The 19,323-nt window shown below is 51.3% G+C and overlaps 7 protein-coding genes across 7 annotated transcripts; 5 read left to right on the top strand and 2 right to left on the bottom strand.

Moving 5' to 3' along the window:
• Positions 1-4: 4 nt before the first annotated feature.
• PV09_04950 (T-complex protein 1 subunit delta) lies at positions 5-2,011 on the top strand. Its single transcript, XM_016358393.1, has 3 exons — positions 5-126; positions 182-1,123; positions 1,194-2,011. Exons 1-3 carry the CDS (start codon positions 88-90, stop codon positions 1,797-1,799), a joined length of 1,587 nt encoding a protein of 528 aa, XP_016214011.1. The 5' UTR covers positions 5-87; the 3' UTR covers positions 1,800-2,011.
• A 214-nt stretch (positions 2,012-2,225) lies between these two features.
• Positions 2,226-3,571, top strand: PV09_04949 (uncharacterized protein). Its single transcript, XM_016358392.1, has 2 exons — positions 2,226-2,631; positions 2,687-3,571. Exons 1-2 carry the CDS (start codon positions 2,463-2,465, stop codon positions 3,307-3,309), a joined length of 792 nt encoding a protein of 263 aa, XP_016214010.1. The 5' UTR covers positions 2,226-2,462; the 3' UTR covers positions 3,310-3,571.
• Positions 3,572-6,558: 2,987 nt separating this feature from the next.
• Positions 6,559-7,930, top strand: PV09_04948 (uncharacterized protein). Its single transcript, XM_016358391.1, has 3 exons — positions 6,559-6,832; positions 6,889-6,991; positions 7,050-7,930. The coding sequence occupies exons 1-3, from the start codon at positions 6,589-6,591 to the stop codon at positions 7,711-7,713; spliced, it is 1,011 nt and encodes a 336-aa protein (XP_016214009.1). The 5' UTR covers positions 6,559-6,588; the 3' UTR covers positions 7,714-7,930.
• A 239-nt stretch (positions 7,931-8,169) lies between these two features.
• PV09_04947 (translation initiation factor SUI1) lies at positions 8,170-10,330 on the bottom strand (the record flags this gene model as incomplete). Its single annotated transcript, XM_016358390.1, has 11 exons — positions 8,170-8,346; positions 8,402-8,475; positions 8,526-8,537; positions 8,746-8,839; positions 9,702-9,715; positions 9,770-9,867; positions 9,942-9,953; positions 10,009-10,025; positions 10,081-10,112; positions 10,179-10,229; positions 10,294-10,330. The coding sequence occupies 11 exons, from the start codon at positions 10,328-10,330 to the stop codon at positions 8,170-8,172; spliced, it is 618 nt and encodes a 205-aa protein (XP_016214008.1).
• Positions 10,331-10,779: 449 nt separating this feature from the next.
• PV09_04946 (uncharacterized protein) lies at positions 10,780-16,049 on the top strand. The gene is made up of 2 exons (XM_016358389.1): positions 10,780-11,472; positions 11,530-16,049. Exons 1-2 carry the CDS (start codon positions 11,073-11,075, stop codon positions 15,552-15,554), a joined length of 4,425 nt encoding a protein of 1,474 aa, XP_016214007.1. The 5' UTR covers positions 10,780-11,072; the 3' UTR covers positions 15,555-16,049.
• A 113-nt stretch (positions 16,050-16,162) lies between these two features.
• On the top strand, positions 16,163-18,155 carry PV09_04945 (uncharacterized protein). The gene has a single exon (XM_016358388.1). The coding sequence runs from the start codon at positions 16,209-16,211 to the stop codon at positions 17,988-17,990; it is 1,782 nt and encodes a 593-aa protein (XP_016214006.1). The 5' UTR covers positions 16,163-16,208; the 3' UTR covers positions 17,991-18,155.
• PV09_04944 (uncharacterized protein) lies at positions 18,011-19,118 on the bottom strand. Its single transcript, XM_016358387.1, has one exon. The coding sequence runs from the start codon at positions 18,471-18,473 to the stop codon at positions 18,012-18,014; it is 462 nt and encodes a 153-aa protein (XP_016214005.1). The 5' UTR covers positions 18,474-19,118; the 3' UTR covers position 18,011.
• Between the last annotated feature and the right edge of the window lie 205 nt (positions 19,119-19,323).

Genomic DNA, 19,323 nt, shown 5'->3' with positions numbered 1-19,323 from the left:
CGCGTTTGCTATTCAAGCTCCAGTAAAGGCTGCACCAAATTTTCTGATCTGCGTATAACCCTTAAGACTTAGTTTGAAGAATACGCCATGGCTGTAGATCAGGGAGGTGGAAATGCTGCTTTCAAAGTCAGGTTCTGCCATATAAATAACTCCACTGACCTTAAGACTGACTGCATCAAAGGACAAAGAAAAGCCCCAGGCAGTTCGCCAGTCCAACATCCAAGCCGCAAAGGCTGTTGCCGATGCCATACGGACCTCGCTTGGCCCCAGAGGCATGGACAAGATGATACAAACAGGCAAAGGCCAGACTATAATAACGAACGACGGCAACACCATGCTGAAGAACATCGCGGTCATGCACCCAGCAGCCAAAATGCTAGTTGACCTTGCCAACGCCCAGGACATTGAGGCAGGAGACGGCACGACGTCTGTGGTTGTTATAGCTGGAAGTTTGTTAGATGCGGCCGACAAGCTGCTGGAGAAGGGCATTCACCCCACCGTCATATCAGAGGCGTTCCAACGTGCGGCGGCAGCTGCTGTGGAAGTGCTGCATGATATGTCGCTGCCGATCTCACTAAGTGATAGAGCAACGCTGTTAAAAGCTGCATCGACATCATTGAGCTCAAAGATCGTCTCACAAGAACCAAAGCTTGCGCCCATGGCTGTGGACTCCGTGCTCAAAGTGATAGACCCAAAGACAGCAGAAAACGTCGATCTCAGCAACATCCGCATCCTAAAGAAGCCCGGTGGCACCATCGACGAGAGTGAGATGGTCGATGGTCTGGTACTGCAGCAGCAAGTAATCAAGAGCGCCGGAGGTCCTACACGCATGGAGAAGGCACGGATAGCTCTCATACAGTTCCAGCTAAGCCCGCCTAAGCCTGATATGGAGAACTCGATCGTTGTAAACGATTATAGACAAATGGACAAGATTCTGAAAGAGGAGCGCACTTATCTTCTCAACATGGTCAAGAAGATTAAGAAGGCAAAGTGCAATGTTCTTTTGATACAGAAGTCAATACTGCGTGATGCAGTAAACGACTTATCGTTACACTTTCTCTCGAAACTGGGCATTCTGGCGGTCAAAGACATTGAGCGCGACGAGGTGGAATTCATCTGCAAGGTAAAAGCATATCTACTACCCTAGTTGAAGGTTTGGACTGCATCGAGAAATGTACTAAAACGAATAACAGAGCACTGGATGCAAACCCATCGCTGATATTGATTCGTTCACAGAGGACAAGCTTGCCTCGGCCGACCTCGTTGAAGAGATTCAAAGCTCAGGTTCACGCATTGTCAAGATTACAGGTATCAAAGCTCCCCAACAAACTGTATCGATTGTGTGCCGAGGCGCCAACGCTCTCATCCTCGATGAGGCCGAACGCTCGCTCCACGATGCTCAATGCGTTATTCGCTGCTTGGTCAAAAAGAAGGCGCTTCTTGCTGGTGGCGGTGCACCGGAAATTGAGATCGCACACCAGCTGTCTACGAGGGCGAGGAGTTTGACAGGCACAGAAGCCATCTGCTGGAAAGCTTTTGCAGATGCTTTGGAAGTTGTTCCAACGACCTTGGCAGAGAATGCGGGGTTGAACAGTATTAAGGTCGTCACAGAACTCAGGCATCGGCATGCGCTTGGAGAACGGAATGCAGGCGTTAGTATCAAGAACGGAGGGGTCAAGAATAATATTACTGAAGAGAATGTGCTGCAGCCGTTGTTGGTGAGCACAAGTGCGATTGAGCTCGCAGCCGAGACTGTCAAGATGTTGCTGAGGATAGATGATCTTGTGCTGTCTAGATGATCGTGGTCTGGTAAGGCAGTGTAGCCTTAACTGTATGAAAGGGAATCAAGATTCATGAATATAACAAAAATAGAACGATCCCAGCAGGTATCAGACTGGAAGAGCATTATCTAATATTTCCCTACCTGATCTTGTTCAACCACAGAATCGCTTGAAGCCTTCAATTTAGCTTAGCTCGCAAGAATTAGCAATACATGGCCACTTGATGCAAAGTTTTTGTGCCCGATGTTTTATGCAGGTATGATACGAAGGGACCAGCGACACAAGCAGCACAATAATATTTGCTACGATGCATGGGGGTACAAGGCCAGGTGAACTAATAATTATATACGCATGCCAGCCTTGAGCTCAGCCTTGCGTTCCGTCTTCCCACTAGGCAGCCCGCTCAGCTTTCCCCTCCAAAATCTAAGAATAGAGCTGAGATGAATTTGACCCGCGCCATTCAAACTTCGTAAGCTTTCTCTACCAGTCATACCACATCTTACGCGATCTACGCATTTCATTTAAGCCCTGTCTCCTTTAGTTATCATTCCAAGTTTGTGCGTCACGAAAAAGCATAACTTCGCCGCTTCCTCGGGCTCCGGCACGCGAAGATCGCATATCAAGAGAAGCTAGATTGCGCCTTTCTAGATCTAGTATTGCACTTCGATCGCTTTACCAACTATGTCTTCAAGCAAACCAGATGATTCATTGGCATCGCCGCGGATACTGTGTTTGCATGGTGGCGGTGTCACCGGCGAGGCATTTAAACTGCAATCTCGCGCCCTGATCGCGAAGCTGCAACCAACGTTCAGACTTGTCTTTGCAGACGGGCCCTTCTTCTGCGATGCAGGTATGCCTTTACCGTGCTTTCAATACACAACTCTATGTTGACACCGGTTATGCAGGGCCCGGCATCCTTCCCGTGTACGCCGACTTCGCGCCTTTCCGCAGGTGGCTGCGCTGGTTGCCAGAACACAAGGAGGTGGACGCGGAGACGGCCGTGGAAGAAATCCACTATCAACTCAAACAGGCCATGGAAGAGGACGACCGAATAGGCGGCACAGGGAACTGGGTTGGACTGATGGGCTTCTCACAGGGCGCAAAGGTGAGCGCCGCACTGCTGTACGATCAGCAGCTGCAGGCCGCTGCGGGCACATCTACAGGGCTTCCGCAATGGAAATTTGCCATTTTGCTTGCTGGAAGAGCACCCCTCGTGAGCCTCTCATCTGCCAGCGCCGGCTGTAAGGCGTTGGTTGATGCAGCGGAGATTAGCGAGGGTTTTGCTACCGTGGATCCCGAAGTGTGGAACGGATATGAGAAGCTCAAACTGCCCACAGTTCACGTGCATGGATTGAAAGATCCGGGCCTACATCTTCATAGAAGACTGTTGGAGCAGTATTGCGAGCCTGGTAGCACGACGGTTGTGGAGTGGGAAGGCGAGCATAGAGTCCCTATCAAGACAAAAGACGTAGAGAAGGTTGTGGCCGCGATTTTCGACGTTGCGAAGCGGACTGGATCTATATCGTGAAATAGACAAAAAAGGAAGAAAGAAAGAAGGAACTGAAGAAGCCAACCCGAAGTGATTGATGCTTGCTAAGGCTGTGATGCGAGAAAACATAATGGACAAGAGCTTTTTGGTCTCAATACTCAGGGCTTCGTTAGTTCCTTCAAAGCGAGAAAGTCGGTGTTCGCGAGAACAGATGGGAGTGACTGCATGTAGACTAGAGAGATACCCTTGAGGACGTAACAGACTAGAGACAATTTTTTGAATTAGATTATAGTACTATGGATTTAGTTTGCGCACTCCAACAGTGAATTTCCATCCGTATTCGAAATGACCGTCTCAATAGTGGTACAATGTCGAACTTCGCTCATTTCACTCTTCAAGCTATCTGAACCTTGAACAACTCTCGGAATGGGTGCGATCTGAACATCGTATCTGGCTGATGGTTGTGCAGGTTCTAGTCAGTAGCTCGAGTTACTGTTGCTGGTGAAAATTTGTCAAACTGGAGAGCCATTCACTATAGGTAGACCTTTCTAGAGAGCGATTAGATAAGACATACTGCCGCAGAGCATTTCTTGAGCCTCTACATAATGAGATCCGGATTGCTTCGGAGTATGCTTTCTATGATACACAAGCTCCTCCTTCCAATGAACTGTGGTTATTGTGTTTATGCATCCGTGTCACTAGGAGGCAATGCAAAGACTTGAATAGTTAAGAGATGACTGTAATATTGAAAACAGACGTAATCTCGAGAAAATCAACTACGGGGAGATGCTAGCATATGAATCTAGCGTTTGAAGAGACTTGCAAATATTTCCCATGTCGGAGTTGATACTATATATTACTGACATGAATGTATTACCACCCGGAGGAGTTCGAACACTCCAGATATGAATTTCTTCGATTTGCCGGTCATCTCTGGAAATTGTTGCAGACTATATGTTCAATATAGCTTTCTTCCGTGAGCTGACGTCTCTCATCTCTGTTCCGATAGAATCAGGACTGTCGCATTTGCGTTTTGAGCCCCCTCTTGACGTTGACGTTAATTTTGTGAGCAAATTGTCATTGGGAGCAGTCCTAGCGATGAACACACAAGGGAGTATGGATCGGAGATTGCTTTGTTGATTAGGCAACATAGATTTACCGACGTCTCCACGATAGTGTTCTGTGGCCTGCGAAATAAGCCGGTTTCTCAGGGCGGGCCATTCTGCATCGGTCAAGTTCCATGGTATGTTTCGCGCAGCTCTGTAGGCCGGTAGGTTCTCTAATTGGTCCATGGTAATGGGAGGTATGAGCATCGACGCCCTTCTTGCAATTTCAGCACAACGGGAATGGTTAATCATCACTTGAGATCGCCTGATCGCCGAAGTAGAGAATCTTTTGCCCATTGCAACTGGCACGGTCCCTGGCGCTAATGGAGACGAAGTAGGGAGTGAAGCTGCATTGGTCACGACGCATGGCCCCCGAGGATTACGTTTGCTCCTTGCGAAGCTCTGCTGATGTTGCGTGACAGGCCCTTGAGGGAGCAGAGGAGCGGAATCAGCAAAAGGAATGGGAAGATTAAGCGATTCGGCCTGCCCAACAATATCATTTCGTCCCTGAGCCATCGCCACGGAATTCCCATATAAGTATGGGGGTCTCACGTAATTCTTGGCCCTCGCCAAATCGAAATGTGCGACTGTTGTTTTTTTTGGTTTGTGGGATGCCGAGTAACTTGAAGGATTGCGAGACGTACCTGGTTCTTGCATTCCACTTTGAACGGGCGTATACTCGGGTAGCAACTCGGGACGGCTGGCAGCTTCCCATCGTTGCCAACGTTTGATGGTCTTATCGCATGCGACTGGCTCTAGTATATTGTAAAATCCCTACCTCATTTAAAGTCAGATACGCGGCGCACTGAAACATGAAGCGCATGTTTGCCAATACGCCCTTCACCTGTTTGAGACATACAGACGACGGATGGATCAAACTTTTGGATTACATCCATCCGCCTGAAGATACAAACGTTGAGAACTATAATATTACGTATGAAGGAAGTTTCTAACACGAACCAACAAAGAGAGCCTTTCAACACACTGTTGACATAGTCGAGCACCTATTGACCAGTAAATCCGGATATTGCTGCGGTTTCTGAGTGGCAGTCCTCCCGGAAGTTTCTGGCAAGGTTCATAGTTATGACCGAGAGATACTGTAGGGCAAAGACACATCTCACACCTCGAGCCGCCGATGAGCCGCCACATTTCTAGCTCTGTGAATCCTTCCAGTGGTCGTGGCAAGTGCCCATAGAACCTTCGCCTGGATTGCTTCCACAGACCTTTCAACTTTTTGTAACTTATACGATTGGACTCATTCATGGAGAGTCGTTCTTCCGGTTCTTCTGAGAAACTTAACCAGGAATGGAATGCACGATTAACACGTAGTAATCGACCTAGATCATGTGGAGGTAGATATTCGAAGACGGATATCCAGCACTCTTTAGGCAAACCTGCTACGATGGAGGACGACGGGAGTATCAAGGCACTCCGTTGTCCTCGCCCATAGAATCTCGCGCGCAGGTCAACCCATGTAGGTCTCACGATCTTCTTGTCCGGGCATCGGTCCTTCCTTGGCCAGGAGTCGAAGGAAGCCTGGGTTTGCCTGTGGTAGCTTTCCGCATCACTTACCGGCGCGCTACGGGCTGGACTGGTAGTGGTTAAATCTCCGCTGATTAGCAGAGTGCAACTGGTCCCAGTATTGGTGTTCATCATGTATAGCATCACAAAAGGTCACGACAAGGAAATAGTGGGAGGGGACAGGCTCTAGCATAAGGCTGGGATGGGATTCGACAGCGGGAAAGGCGGACAGGCGAGGGCTTGTTTTGGTCACAAGCACTGCGGGCTGTGTATAGTATCAGGTTCCCCAATCTCCGGTTTTGTCCAGTATCGCTATGGGAGTTGGGGGGAGTATCCAGGCAGTGCACAGGGAGGAAACTAAACGATGTTCATCAAGGACCAGATCCAGAAGACTTGGATGAAGCGTGCAAACTGTATGAGGCGAAGGCAAAGTCAAACTTGAGGAGTGTCAAATTCAAAGACAGAGTTGAGGTTTTGCGCCCAAGATCTGAATTCCCAAGCAGTTGTCGCCCTTTATGTATCACCTGCGAACAAAGACAAGGCGAAGGATCGACGCGAAAGTGAAGCAACCAATTGGAGGCATCGTCTTCTTCGCTTACACGGACCCCTACCACGTCGCCCACCACAGCCCAAATTGGCAATCGACCTTTCTAACCTTTTGCCTCGCGATGCTCGTCGACAAACCATTGACATGGCTCAGCGCATAGTGAGGTCAGGCCAGCCCTTGCGGCTGGCCAAAGATGCATTTGCATCTGCACCAAGATGCCACTATGAATCGCGCCGCCTGTTCTCTGCGTACCAGCGGTTGGGTGTGTCAAAGAACAACCCGCGAACACAGCAACGGCCGAGTAGGCCTTCGTTAAGTACAGCGCAGTCGATGCAGATGCAGAATCTTAGAAAGGAGGATTTGCCAGACGAACTTGGAATGATGAGAAGTACGTGACATACTGCAATGGCGCACCTCAACATATGACTGACTTCCTATTCCAAGTCACCTACATTCTCCCCCCAGGTCCATCGTTGCTCTTGAACCCCAGACTACGTTCTAGCCAGCTCTACGAATTTGGAAAGCAATATGTTCAAGAGATTCTCCAGTAATCAGAGCCTCGTCACCCAAGCACGCAGCCGGACAAGCTGACAATCAATTCGCAGAACGCTCGTGAGCAAGTATACGTTCTGGCGCGAAACGCCTATACGCTCGAGGCCAAAGCATCTTAAGAAGTCGTGGATGCTCTTCCGCCCCCCGCGGATATCCCTAGAAACCTTCTCCCACAAACGCATAGTCAAAGACCTCCACAAGCGGTCCTACCAAGCCATCCAAACCGCGGTCGAAACAGGTAACTTCGCTGGCATCCGCGAAACTTGCGGCACATCTCTTCAAGAGCATTATGCGCGCATGGTCCGCAACTACAACTTGAAGAAAGAGGTGCTCAAGTGGGATGTCAAGTATAAGCGTGTGCGCATATTGTCGCGAAAGTTTGGGCAGACGCCGATGCAGTTCCAGAATTTGCCTTTGGGAGTGCAGCAAGTGGTGGCGAGAATCACGAGCGAGCAGACCCTCACACCTGGCCAGATTGTGGGCAAAACCAAAGAGGGAGCGCAGGATGTACAGTGGGGCGAGCCAAGGACAAGGACGTTGACGGAGCATGTCATCATGTCGAGAAAGTACCTTGCTGGCAGGTTCGAACCGTGGAAGATATTCGGGTTCCGATCGCCCAAGGGCACACAAGAAGAGTTGGACCAGTGGCGAGAACAGCAGATGAGATTGCCTGGGATGCCTAGCCAACCGAGATCGACGCCCGAAGCTGCAACATAAGAAAAAGGAGAGCAAAAAAGATAATTAGCTTGTGAAAGCAGTTCTGTATCATATTGTGTAGCTCAGCTCTAGGAGCAGCAAGCCTGCTAAGACTACAACAAAACAATCCCTTGCAGCTTCCATCACAAAGAGTAATGAGCGACTTGAGTGAGATAAAATAGGTAAGCAACCATCAAACATGTTCGTAGATGTAATGCGCACGAAGTTTGAAGCCTGGAAGCGAGGTTGCTTCCTAGCTCCTGAATTGCAAGCCAAGGGGTATCGTCAATAATTCCGTGCTCTCGTTATACGCATGTGGCGTGTCCCATCCGTCACATCGCCAGAAGCGAGAGGGCAGGCTATTCGGTTCAAGGCCGCTCGCTGACAGCGAGAGACCCTGGCGGATTCGTATTCATCTACCAAAAGCCATCATGGCGCTTCAGCCGTAACAGTGGGCGGAGCATGGCATTCTGGCGATTAGAAGCCGTGGACTTGGACGGAGTCGGCGTTGATACCGAGACCGCTCTTCTTGTCCGTGAGGAAGGTTCGAATGTTGGTGCGCTGGTCGCCCTGAAGCTGAATCACGTCGCCAACTTTCTCATCGTTTACAACAGTACCATTGCAGGCAAATTCTTTCTTGATGACCTTCAAAATCTGAATGTCGTTAGATCAAGACGAGAACGATGTCGAAGGCGGCCTATATACGAACCTTTTTTAAGTCAAATTTAGAGGGAATACCAGAGACTGTTGTCAAAGTCTTCCTGCCGTTACGCTGTTGGATGCCTTGTAGCGCTTAGTATGGATTTTGCACTGTGAGAATGAACGACACTTACGGATATGTATTTCTGGGATGAAAAAGCGAACAGTTAGTCACGCTGATCTTTCCAAGGTTTGTAGTGTGGAGCCTTGCGATCAAGATGAGTATCACACGTCAGATGTGGCTTATGAGTCTTCGATGCTCAAGAAGTTGCCACTCAGTCTGAATTAGACTCATGGAGTCATAGTTGATACACAGCCTTGAACACAAGCTCTTCTTACAGAAAATGTACGTACTATTCTCCGCAGCCTTCACCTGGGTGGCCTCGGCGCCTTGATCCTCTTGGGCATCGGCAAAGGGGTCGAAAGTCTTGAGGTTTTGAATATCTGTCTGCAGAGAGTGTCAGATGCGGCCACAGAAACACGTCTGAATCGTGAGAGAGCGATGAGGTCACAACGGTGATAATCGAAGCGAGGTGGGGTAGATAGGAGATAGAGTACTCACCATACGCGCGCGCTGACTTGGACACTTTAAGTGGTAAGCGGTTGTGTGTTTGAGGTCAAATTTGACAGTTGTTGCTTAGTTTGCTGCGAAAAAACTGAGTCGAGAGCGGAGACTTGTGGTTGTTGTTGAAGTTGAGGGCGAGACCAGTCCTTGAGGGACTTAAGAGTGTGGCGCGGAACGGTGCACGGACCAAGTTTTTCGTCCAGTGACTAGAAACCGAGCAGTCGTGCACAGCGGACGATCAGGCTGGCTATTCAGGCTAGTGAGTGAGGCCTCCTCATCTCTAGACGATAAGATTCTATAGAGATAACGATGGAAGGTATAGGGAGTACTTCGTGAATGCCTGTCATGGGAGGGTACCGGGGAAGGGAGGGGAGTTCGCGCGTAGATTTGCAGACATGCAGAAAAAGAGCACTTGCAATCACGTAGAAGAGTCAAATTTTCAAAAAACTCGAGGCTATTGAGGTTCCATCATGAGGATTTATACCTCTTAGGAATGATATGAGCCTATTGTACAGCTTATCATACAGGGTACATTATGAAAGCAAGCGGCACGACACGGTAGACATGATATATATCAAAGCTTGGCCACTTACCCCTCCGCACGTCTTCACAAGAAAGTCCAGGCTCTCCAAATTGATGTACAGTTAGAACAAAAAGCAACCTATGAAACTGGTGCTGCGGCCGGAGCCTCAGTGCCGGTGCCTCGTGCGGGCGGTGGAGGCAGAAACAACGGCATATAGCTAACCATTAATGCCATCACTGGTCGATAAATTAGCTCTGATTTCCAAGAGCACGGAAGAGACAACGACTGACTGGCCATAATGACAGAGAAATAGCCAGGTGTTGAGGATGATTTTTTCTTGGCAGGTGTCTCGGCCAGCCAAGTCTGCATGGCGAATACCACGGCCGTCCTAATGCAGATATATCAATTTTTTGCCTAGATGGGACGAGACAAAGTCTCGCAAATCACGGAGGATTAGCGTACCAGCCTAGCATTCTAAGCGGCATGGCGTTAGCTGCATATGAACGAAGTATGGAAGCGTCTTGCATACCTGTTTCTTGTCACGATCTGGGATCGACACGGTTAGTGAAGCACCTCATTATCACGAGATTTGCGAGCATACCGCTACCATCGGCAGAGTGCTTGACATTGTTCCTGGCCACACGTGTTAGATTCGCCCGACGCTTCGGTATTCGTGTGCGGCTCTTCTGGGGCCTTTACCGGTCATATCCGGCGTATCGCTGTTCGCCGCCGGCTCGACGTAAGGTACAGCTGGGCACGCATCATCAGCTTTGTCATGGAACAAAACTGCCAGACGGCTGTGCGGGTTCCTTACCGAGATCCGCTCTTCGCATGTCCTTCTTTGATGCCATGATGCCGTAGGCTGCTTTGGATGGCTCGGGGGCAGGCGAGTGTCGTCGAATTGGGACAGGCACACACACAGAGGTAAGATCTGAGGCGAGGTTCCACGCTGGAGATCCGAGCGTAGCACACTTCGGCCGAGACAGTAAAGGCGAGACGTGCCGATAGCGGGAGCTTACAGCTGACCGATAGGAAGGTCTCGCGATGGATGGGACGATGGCAACTCCCGTCGTGGAACTAATTAAAGCAAGAACAACAACCAAGGGTTAGAATGGCGGCACGTAATCGTTGACTTATCTCGCACGCACAGACTTGGCGTGGACGGGCTAGATTGCGTCGTTTTCGGCTGGTGGGAAGACGACGTGGTGTGCCGACATGTCCGCCTGCGATGGGGGCGAACGTCCCGGCTTGCTGCGTAGCGAGTGGGCGGCATCGAAGCCGTGCGTGCGTGCGAGCGAGAGATCCGCTGAGCTGGATCGCCTCGTCCACTCCCGCAGTTGTAGCCTCTCTGCTTCTCTGCGTGCTACTACACTTCTCCCACCATTCGTGTCTGCGGTTCCCTCTTCCACTCGACAGTCTACCGCTGTTCTATTCCCTCTCACGCCTCGTCGCTCGTGCGCAGTCTCATTCGTGCGTCTGACCGTCCCGATCTCTGGGGCAGATGCGTTTGATACCCACAGATCCCGTCTGCCGTATCTCTCCATCTGTGCCTCTTTTCGCTTCAAACCAAACATGACTTCGCCGACATAGGTGATGCTTCAGCAAAGCTCCCAGCACCGCGGAGGGGGCGGCGCTCATGTCCGGGTGCACTCAAACGCATCGTCCAGAGCCAGCTCAACCGCAGATGATGCGCGACGGTCAGGCCTGAAGTCGGACTTGGACGGTCTCAGGACGCCGTATGGAAGTGATGGTGGACCTGCTGATGTCGATGCACGTTCTGAAATGTCGGCTGGCTCTGCTGAAAGCTCAGTGCAGCAAGTTGCGACATGCACGATCCCACCAGTTGGCTTCCCTCCGCGACCAGCTCAATACGCCAGAAACAGAAATGCTTTGCCTTGGCCGTCAGACGCAGGCGGTGACGGTGCTTCAGGAGTGGATGGCCGGGCCCAAAATTTTGAGCCGCCTCTCGTGTCGCTAGTATACCCCAACGGAAGTATGTTGTGCATCACCGCCCGAGCATCGCTTTCGAGAACTAATCTGGCAATGGCAGAAAGCGCGGACTACAATCCTTGGACTGGGAATGGTCCTGAAGATACGTTATCGGAACAAACTGTCAAGTCAGGATTCCTAAACAAGCCCACGATAACGAACGAGTCTAACACTGCACGACCGTCGATCTGGAACCCTCTGAAGCACAAATCTGGCTTACAAACGCTCTCATCTCTCTTCGTTGCTATACTGGAGAAGAGACAGGGCTCAGGTCGCTTAACTGCCACCTCAACCTTCAAACCTCCCCCGCGCGTTTCTCTAACAAACACAAAGCGGGAAGCATGGCTGTCTGATTTGGCAAATCCAGCATGCGCGCTACGACGGTTTAACCGCACTATTCCATATGGAATCAACGGCAAGGGCTTATTGGAGCAGTGCCTGGCAAAAGAAATCCCTACCGCTCGCGCAATCTGGCTGGCAAAGTGCATTGGTGCAAACGAACTCCGCACACTAAAGAGAAAAGGCGTGACTGGTGCCCTCGGAATCAGCGCAGAGCAAAAATGGGTACGGGAATGGACTATGCACGTCGAGCAATTTATTGACGCAACAATTTCCTCACGTTCGGATCAATCATGGAGAGTAAAAATGCAATACGTTGTTCGATTGACGTATCATCTCTACGTCGAGCAGCTTCTTGATCAGGACCATTTCCTAGATTGGATCATGTCGTCTTTTGAAGGCAGCAGTGTTGAGCGTCTTCCGCTGTGGCTCGTTCATGTCCAATTGTACTGGCGATTCCTCACATCAACGCGGAAGCGAGGACGAAGACTAGCAGAAGCGGTGTGTAACAGCCTCCATCAGATTGAGGCAGATGAGGAAAACGCTGATTTGCTTGCTCCCATCTCCCAACGACTTAGGCTGTTACTTGGTACGTTGGCTAGCTCGCATGCAGGGTGCCTGATCATCCCAAAAAGTTGGACAAGATTTGAACCACTGGTTCGCAGTATGACCTTGCGGGCTGACCTCGCCTCCGCTGTGGCAAGCATTATCGAACGCAACAATCGATTGGCGAAACCCCTCTGGGAACAGAACCCGCGATCGACGGTGTCCCCCAAACGACGTGCATTTGAAATCTTAGACAAGGCCGATGCAGACGCGTCCATCCCAGAAGTATGCTCAAAGCTTTATGGTGCCCTCTCATCACCAGAGGATGTCGTCAAGCTTGTATTAGAATGGTGCTCGTCAGCTTACCGTCAAGGTTCTCATAGGGTTTACCTAGCTTCGCGGATTTTGAGGCGCTATGCCCTAATTGGTGTTGACATCGAAGGCTATATACTGACCTTCATCATGGATCCGCCCTCAAATGCCAACATTGACGTTCACAACGTTATCAAAGTCGTCGCTGAATTGGTCCGAGCGAAGTCTTTTGCCGTACTTAAGGTGCTTCGTGCTGTTATCGCCCGAGGCGCGATGTCTGACAGTGAACACAGTCCCCAGTCTGCATCCAGATTGCGAGAACTTGTCCGCGGTATTCCTACGGTAGGACTGCCACAACATGTTGGTGATCTTCAGCGCAATTTACTTCGAGAAGCCAATGAACCTGGCCTATCTAAACTTCAACCTGTGGCTATTCTAAAAGAGCGTGTAGAAGAGGCCATTTTTGGGCGTTCAGAGGACAAATGGTCAGAGAAAGAGGAAAAGCTTCTCCATGGTCTGTCTATCGCCGAGAGATTCGAGCTCAGTGCATTCGTGAGAAATGAATACTCTCGACTGACCAAGGCTTATGTCGAGACTGGATCTTCATTGCCAGGTTCGACCCGCCCTTATCTCACCGCGAACATGTTCGAATCCGCCAGATATCTCCTCGAGACGGTCGAAGACTTTCCAATTCTCGCCGATGTCATCGGCATCTGCTTGCGACAGTGTCATCATGACATACTTGTTGCTGCGATCGATACAATCCGCTCCCATATAGGAAACTTTGCCGCAATAGGTGCATTACGCCCGCTCGTATTGTCTGCTGTGGAGAGATATCATATATTCCGGAATGAAATGCCGTTGGAGAAGGGGTATTTATCCTCATTGCTCAATCTCTTGACCAGTGTTAAGAGTGAACTAGCCCTTATCCAACAGGTCACGTATGATCTTGCAAGATGCGACCAGCGCAACGCCTTGGCAATATGTTCACCCGCATCTGACAATGCGTTGGATCTTGTTGCGTCAAGCTCATTGGAATCAGAGGAAGAGATAGACCGTATACTATCTAGTGGCACTACGATGGACGAGCAAAGCATTACCAGAGTTTTTCAACGAATAACAACGCACTTGACGACACCATTGAAGGCTCGAGTTAAAGCTCAGTGGTTTCCTCGCTTACGAGCTTTCGATGAGTCAACATTTGATACCTTGCTCAGTGAATGGGTCACCCGTTTACTGCAATCTATGACGGAAGACATCTGCTGCAAAGTTTTGACCATGCTTCTTGGTTCTGGGGCCTTGTCATTTGAGAGGCTGTCACAAATTGAGAGAAAGATTCGGGAGCAATCCGTTTTATCAACGGAAGCGAATTGCAAGCTCTCCATTGTGGTCGTATCGGTGCTCCTTCTTCCCGGAAACATGAACAAGCTTGAGGATTTCAATGTGAACTACAAATTCAGGCTGAACCAGAAGGATTTCACCAAAAAGCATGTGGATACGGTATTGCAGCATCTGGCAATTGCTTTGAGCAATCTCGACCATGACTCAACGTATCCTTGCATTGACACACTTGAGAAGGTATTGCGAAACGACGCCGTGAAAGAGTTCCTTCTTGGCTGCGCCATCGATCACAAGAGACAGCTTCAAGAGCATGTCATGAATCGGACACTCACACAACGCGGAAGTGCATTGCTCAAGGATATTATTGAAGAGCTTCTGAATCATCAAGGGCAAATCTCGGCTAGTTTGTCCAGCCAAGAGAAGATTCCACAGCTCGTCAAGATGGTAGGCGAGCTCTCACTTCCGTTGTGCCAGCTTGAGATGCAACTGCTTCTCAACAATGGAATTAGGGCTTCAGAAGGATCAACGGAGATAGCCACATCACTCTTTGAGGCAATCATGCGTAGCCCCGATTCAGAGCGCCCACCGTGGCTCGACCTTATGGATGGTCTCGATCCCGCGCTGCTGGTCCGTTTACGCGCTATTGCCGAGATGCAGGTACTAAAGATCGTCAATGATTGCTGTACACGTATCAAGGGTGAAGGCAACGACGTCGATCACTTTCAATTGCTTCGAATTCGTACCCTTCTCAGAAGACTGCTCTATATTGTGGACTCTACTGTGAGCACACAAGTTGTGCCACAATCAGTACCTCAGACTGCGCAAGGAGACGTAGATTCGCCCGTACAGGATAGATTTGGAATGATTCGGGAATTGCTAGCCAAGTACTTTGCTGGCGATGTGGACAGCAGGCCTTTATCACGCATGGCATCCGACTTGTCCTGTTGCCTCCTCAACGCTCTTCTACATCTCCTTGTTGTCCGGAAGCTTACGTCCGAGAGCTCGAAGTCCTCACCAGCAGACGTTGCGTCCTTACTTCCTATTCTCTTCTCTGTATTCACACATGCGGCTCTCAGTTCATCTCGAAGCACAACAGAGTTCCTTTACGACACCACAGCGTATATCTCTGATGAGCTTACGGACGAGTATCGAAATGTGCTTATACGTTCAGAGATCCCGAAGTATCCAAATGAAAGGAGGGTCTCATTCATTCTCGCTCCACCACCATCTGTAGATGCCTGGCTTGGTCTGGTGACCACACGGCAACAGCCCCAGACTCCTTCAACACCGACGACCACCACAATCCAGCAAGCGCCTCCTGCGCGTTTCGGTGCACAGCAAGGCTCACCTCGTCTACCTCTGCAGATTCCTCGGCCTCCTACGCCACAGAGGCAGAGCACCACAGCGACGGCGCAGCCCCAAAAGTCATTCAACGCCCCCGTTCCATTCCATCTGCGAAGATGGGAACTCCTACCAGATCCGGGCAGTAGCACGACTGCCAATGATACATCAATCAGCCTCTCACTCATGGGCGCGAGGAGAGTCTGACACAGTACAGCCCGTGTCGGGCGTGTACTGCATCCTACCTAACGTCACGAGCTTCTTTCTGTCATTACTTCTGCACGCCAAATTTTTTTATTATTTTTTTTGTTCTTGCGGAAGGAGAGCATAGCGCTTTGAACTGTCATAGCATTTTGTAAATGGCGTTTGCATTTGTTCGCTGTTCACGTACAGAAGTCTGCAGCAGAATTCACTTGGATACATTATGATTTTGTATTGTTTAGCGTAGCACCCTGATGACGAACGAATGAGGATTAAGGTTTCATAGCGAGTTAGGGAGGTAGTGGGCAGGTTGGGTGGCTGTCATGATTCATAACTACAAGGATGAAATCTTTGCAAGGACGATGTGAATTTGGGCCAACGGATAGGATGTACGAGATATTACTTGGGCAAAGCGTAGAGCTCAACGCACCGCGAAAGATTTATATAGTATTCTACTCGACCAGAGGATCGTTTAAATATACAAGTGCATCTCAGCTTCCATACTTTCGCATGAATAATGATTGTGCTGAAGCCTCGAATTTGAGCGAGGAGGGGGCCAGCTATCTCTATCTGTTCATGAACGTCTGAGCGTTTTGCTGTCACGACGTCCCCAACTTAAACGCAACGCCTCTCCCATCTCGACTTACATCAGACATCATAATGCCTGTCATTCAACGTATAAAACCTCAGTCACGGCCGCTTCGACCCCCGCTGACGAAATTTTGCCGTGCAACGCGCACCCGCTCCTTCGCGCGCAGCTCACGAGTCCTCCTCGTCTCGCACACAGCTTCACGACCGCAACTCAGCTTCCTGAATAGCTCGCGCTCGCGCGCTCAGCTGAACTTCATCTCGCGTCTCATATCTACGGAAACCAAGCGCTTCATCAAGGAGCAGTCATGGCTGGCGGGCAAGTACACGTTCATCGGGGCGGTGATTTGTTCGGCCGGTTTGGCGTGGGCGTGGATGCTCACGCAAGAGATGGTCGACAGAGACTTCCCCGCGCCGAAGGAGTGGACGTTCCTTACCAAAGTGGTCTATCACGCTGCGAGAGGTCTGGAGGTGCCCAGCGCGAACGCAACAGGCACCGTGAACTGGTGGCTTTGCGGATTGGCGTTCAGGGACCTTTTGAAGAGGCTTGAGGATCCAGGCGTGGACGGAAAGGGACTGCGGGTGGTGGACGAGGCGGATGTCGTTGTTCCCGGGATGGGACACACGGGCTTCGACATCGAAGACATGAGCTACGAGTGGAAGAGAGGCTACTATGAGGCACTTATGGGCTGTGGGCGAGCAGCCATTGAGCTTGAGGATGCGGTTGTGGACACGACGCGAGATCATGTGTTCAAACGAGCATACATGGTTGGTCCTTCAAATCCAAGGCCAAAGAAAATACCGCGAAAAGGAATCGAGCCGCCACTGGAGGAAAACTGCGTGCCGGCGTACGCACCGCCAGAGACGTACTATCTCAAGATCTTGACGACTAAGGGATTCACGAACAAGGAGAAGATGGACGCGGCGCTCGCGTACGCTGGCTGGCTTGACTTCAAGGGGTTGAATGAGACGGCGGAGGAAATGTACCAGTGGGCACTCGACCTTGCTTTGTCTGGCGTCGACGAGCCCGCGAAAGTGCTGGACAGAAAGCGAGGCATAATCAAGCCCGGAGTGCCGGTCACAAGCAACATACTCGATGCTACAACCGCACTGGCTGTGCACCGCGCTCAAACTGGGGACACGAACACGGCACTGCCCATTTTCCTGTCGATACTGCGCGCGCAACGAGAGGCACAGACGGCCACGCCGGTCCCGAGAGCCGACGAGCAAGCAAGAGCCGCGAAAGTCAAACGGACCGACTTGGACGTGCTGCAATCTCGCATAGCCAGTTTCTGGTCGCTACTGCAGGCATCCAAGTTCCCGGACCCACCGCCTTCGGGCAACGAGGTCTACGTTCGCACACCAGACTCAGCCGGCGAGGAGGCGGCTATCATGGCGTACATTGGTGAAGTACTGTTTGCCAGCTCGCCGTCGCAGCGCGAGGCGGGCCTGTCGTGGACCAAGTCAGCCGTCGAACTGGCGTACTGGGGTTACCAAGACCCGAGGACGAGTCGCGAGGGCAAGATCAAGTGCATCAAATCTCTGTCGGTCGGGACGGAAAACCGAAAGAAGATGGTCGACCTGCAGAGATCGCGGGTGGCCGAGCTTGATGAAGAGCGCAGACAGGCCAGCCTCTGGCGCAGATGCATACCCGGCCTGCTGGTGAGTCAGGCGGCCATCGAGCAGCAGAAGGAGAGGTGGGAGCAGGAGTGGCATGACGCCGGTGAATTCAGCATGATGCTGTCCAGGGGGCGCGTGTTTGATTTTGAGGAGGAGCCGGCCCCTGTCTGGGGTGCGACGTTGCTAAGAGAGTGGATTATACCCAGGTTCACGACGCCGGAGTGGAGGCGGTAGAAACGGGTTGTCTTGACGTCGTCACTCACGTGAAGAATTTTTATTTTTTATTTTTTTTTCCCCCCAACGGGGCCTGTTCATGCATGGTCGAAACAGTCTACTTTCTTCCATGTATATACCTATTATATTTATGATACATACATATACATATATATATATATATATATGTGTGTGTGTGTGTGTGTTTTGTGTGTGTATTATATGACAGCACGTATACGTGTGTGCGCGTGCATGTGTGTGAGAGGGTTCCTGCCAGTACCGTGATCCAAGGTCGAGCTTGCTGAGCCTCAGCAACGGCTGGTCGAGGAGTGGGCGTGAAAGGCGTTGCGGCCTCAGAAACGGATGCTGAACAACGCAAAGACGCCGGCGGCCTGACGGGCATCTCGAAGAACCAGAGCGCGTGCTCTCTCCCACTTTGATGCTTTCTATGTCTCGGGCCGTATTCTCACGCACGATGAGACCAAATCGGCAAATGCCGTCCATGCAGATGATGCAATTGCGAACAACAGCCGCAGAGGTGCTTTCGTCAAGGTGGTGGCTGCTGACGGGCAAATCCTGTCAAAAACGAGAAGACAGATGGAGCGAGGGGGAGCCACCCAAGCCGTTTCGGCACCTCTCGAGCGGAGCTTGCGTAGGCCATGCTGTGCAGTCGTAACACGGGTACCTGGCGTCACGCAAAGCCTGGACGAGACGCAGCCAGCGACGCTCGTTCGAACACAGTCCACAGGCGATCCGGCGCGGGATGTCTCCCCGTTCACAAGTCTCAGCCGTCGCCGCGAACGAAGACGCCTGTCTGGTGTGGGAGCACCTCGTTGGGATTGATTGGTGCTTGCCGGCAAGGCCCAAGTGCAGTCAAGTCAGGCCAGGTCACGTCACGTCAGCACGGCGAGGACGGATGGAGTCTGTGCCTCTTGTGACGGTCCGGAAGCAGGCCAGGCAGCAGGCAGCGTAAACCGGGCGAGACGGGCGGAGCAAAGCTGGGTGAGGGCCGTGTACAATTGCAGGAGCCAAGCGTGACGCGGGCACGGGCGGGCGACTCGACTGGCCTTCGGTCGTGTGCCAGCAGTGCGTGCTGCTGGAGCGCGTGTCTGTTTTATTTTACCTCGTCGTATTCTGCGTGGTTTTGCTTTTGCGAGGGGGGCACGTCCCGACGGGTATGGCATGCTCTCATGCTCTCAGCTGATGGCAGCGCGAGGCCCCCGCTTTTTCTTCGCTTCCTTGCCGCTCTCCGCCGCTCGCTCCTCGCCCGCCCACCGCTCTCGCCCAGCCCAGCGCAGCGCAGCACCGCACAGCCCAGCCCAGCCAAGCCCAACCCAACCCGACCCAGGCGCCC

This window comes from Verruconis gallopava (assembly GCF_000836295.1).
Source record: "Verruconis gallopava strain CBS 43764 unplaced genomic scaffold supercont1.14, whole genome shotgun sequence".
NCBI lineage: Eukaryota > Fungi > Ascomycota > Dothideomycetes > Venturiales > Sympoventuriaceae > Verruconis > Verruconis gallopava.
The sequence above is the reverse complement of the archived record's forward strand: the minus strand, read 5'-3'. Positions and strand labels throughout refer to the sequence as shown.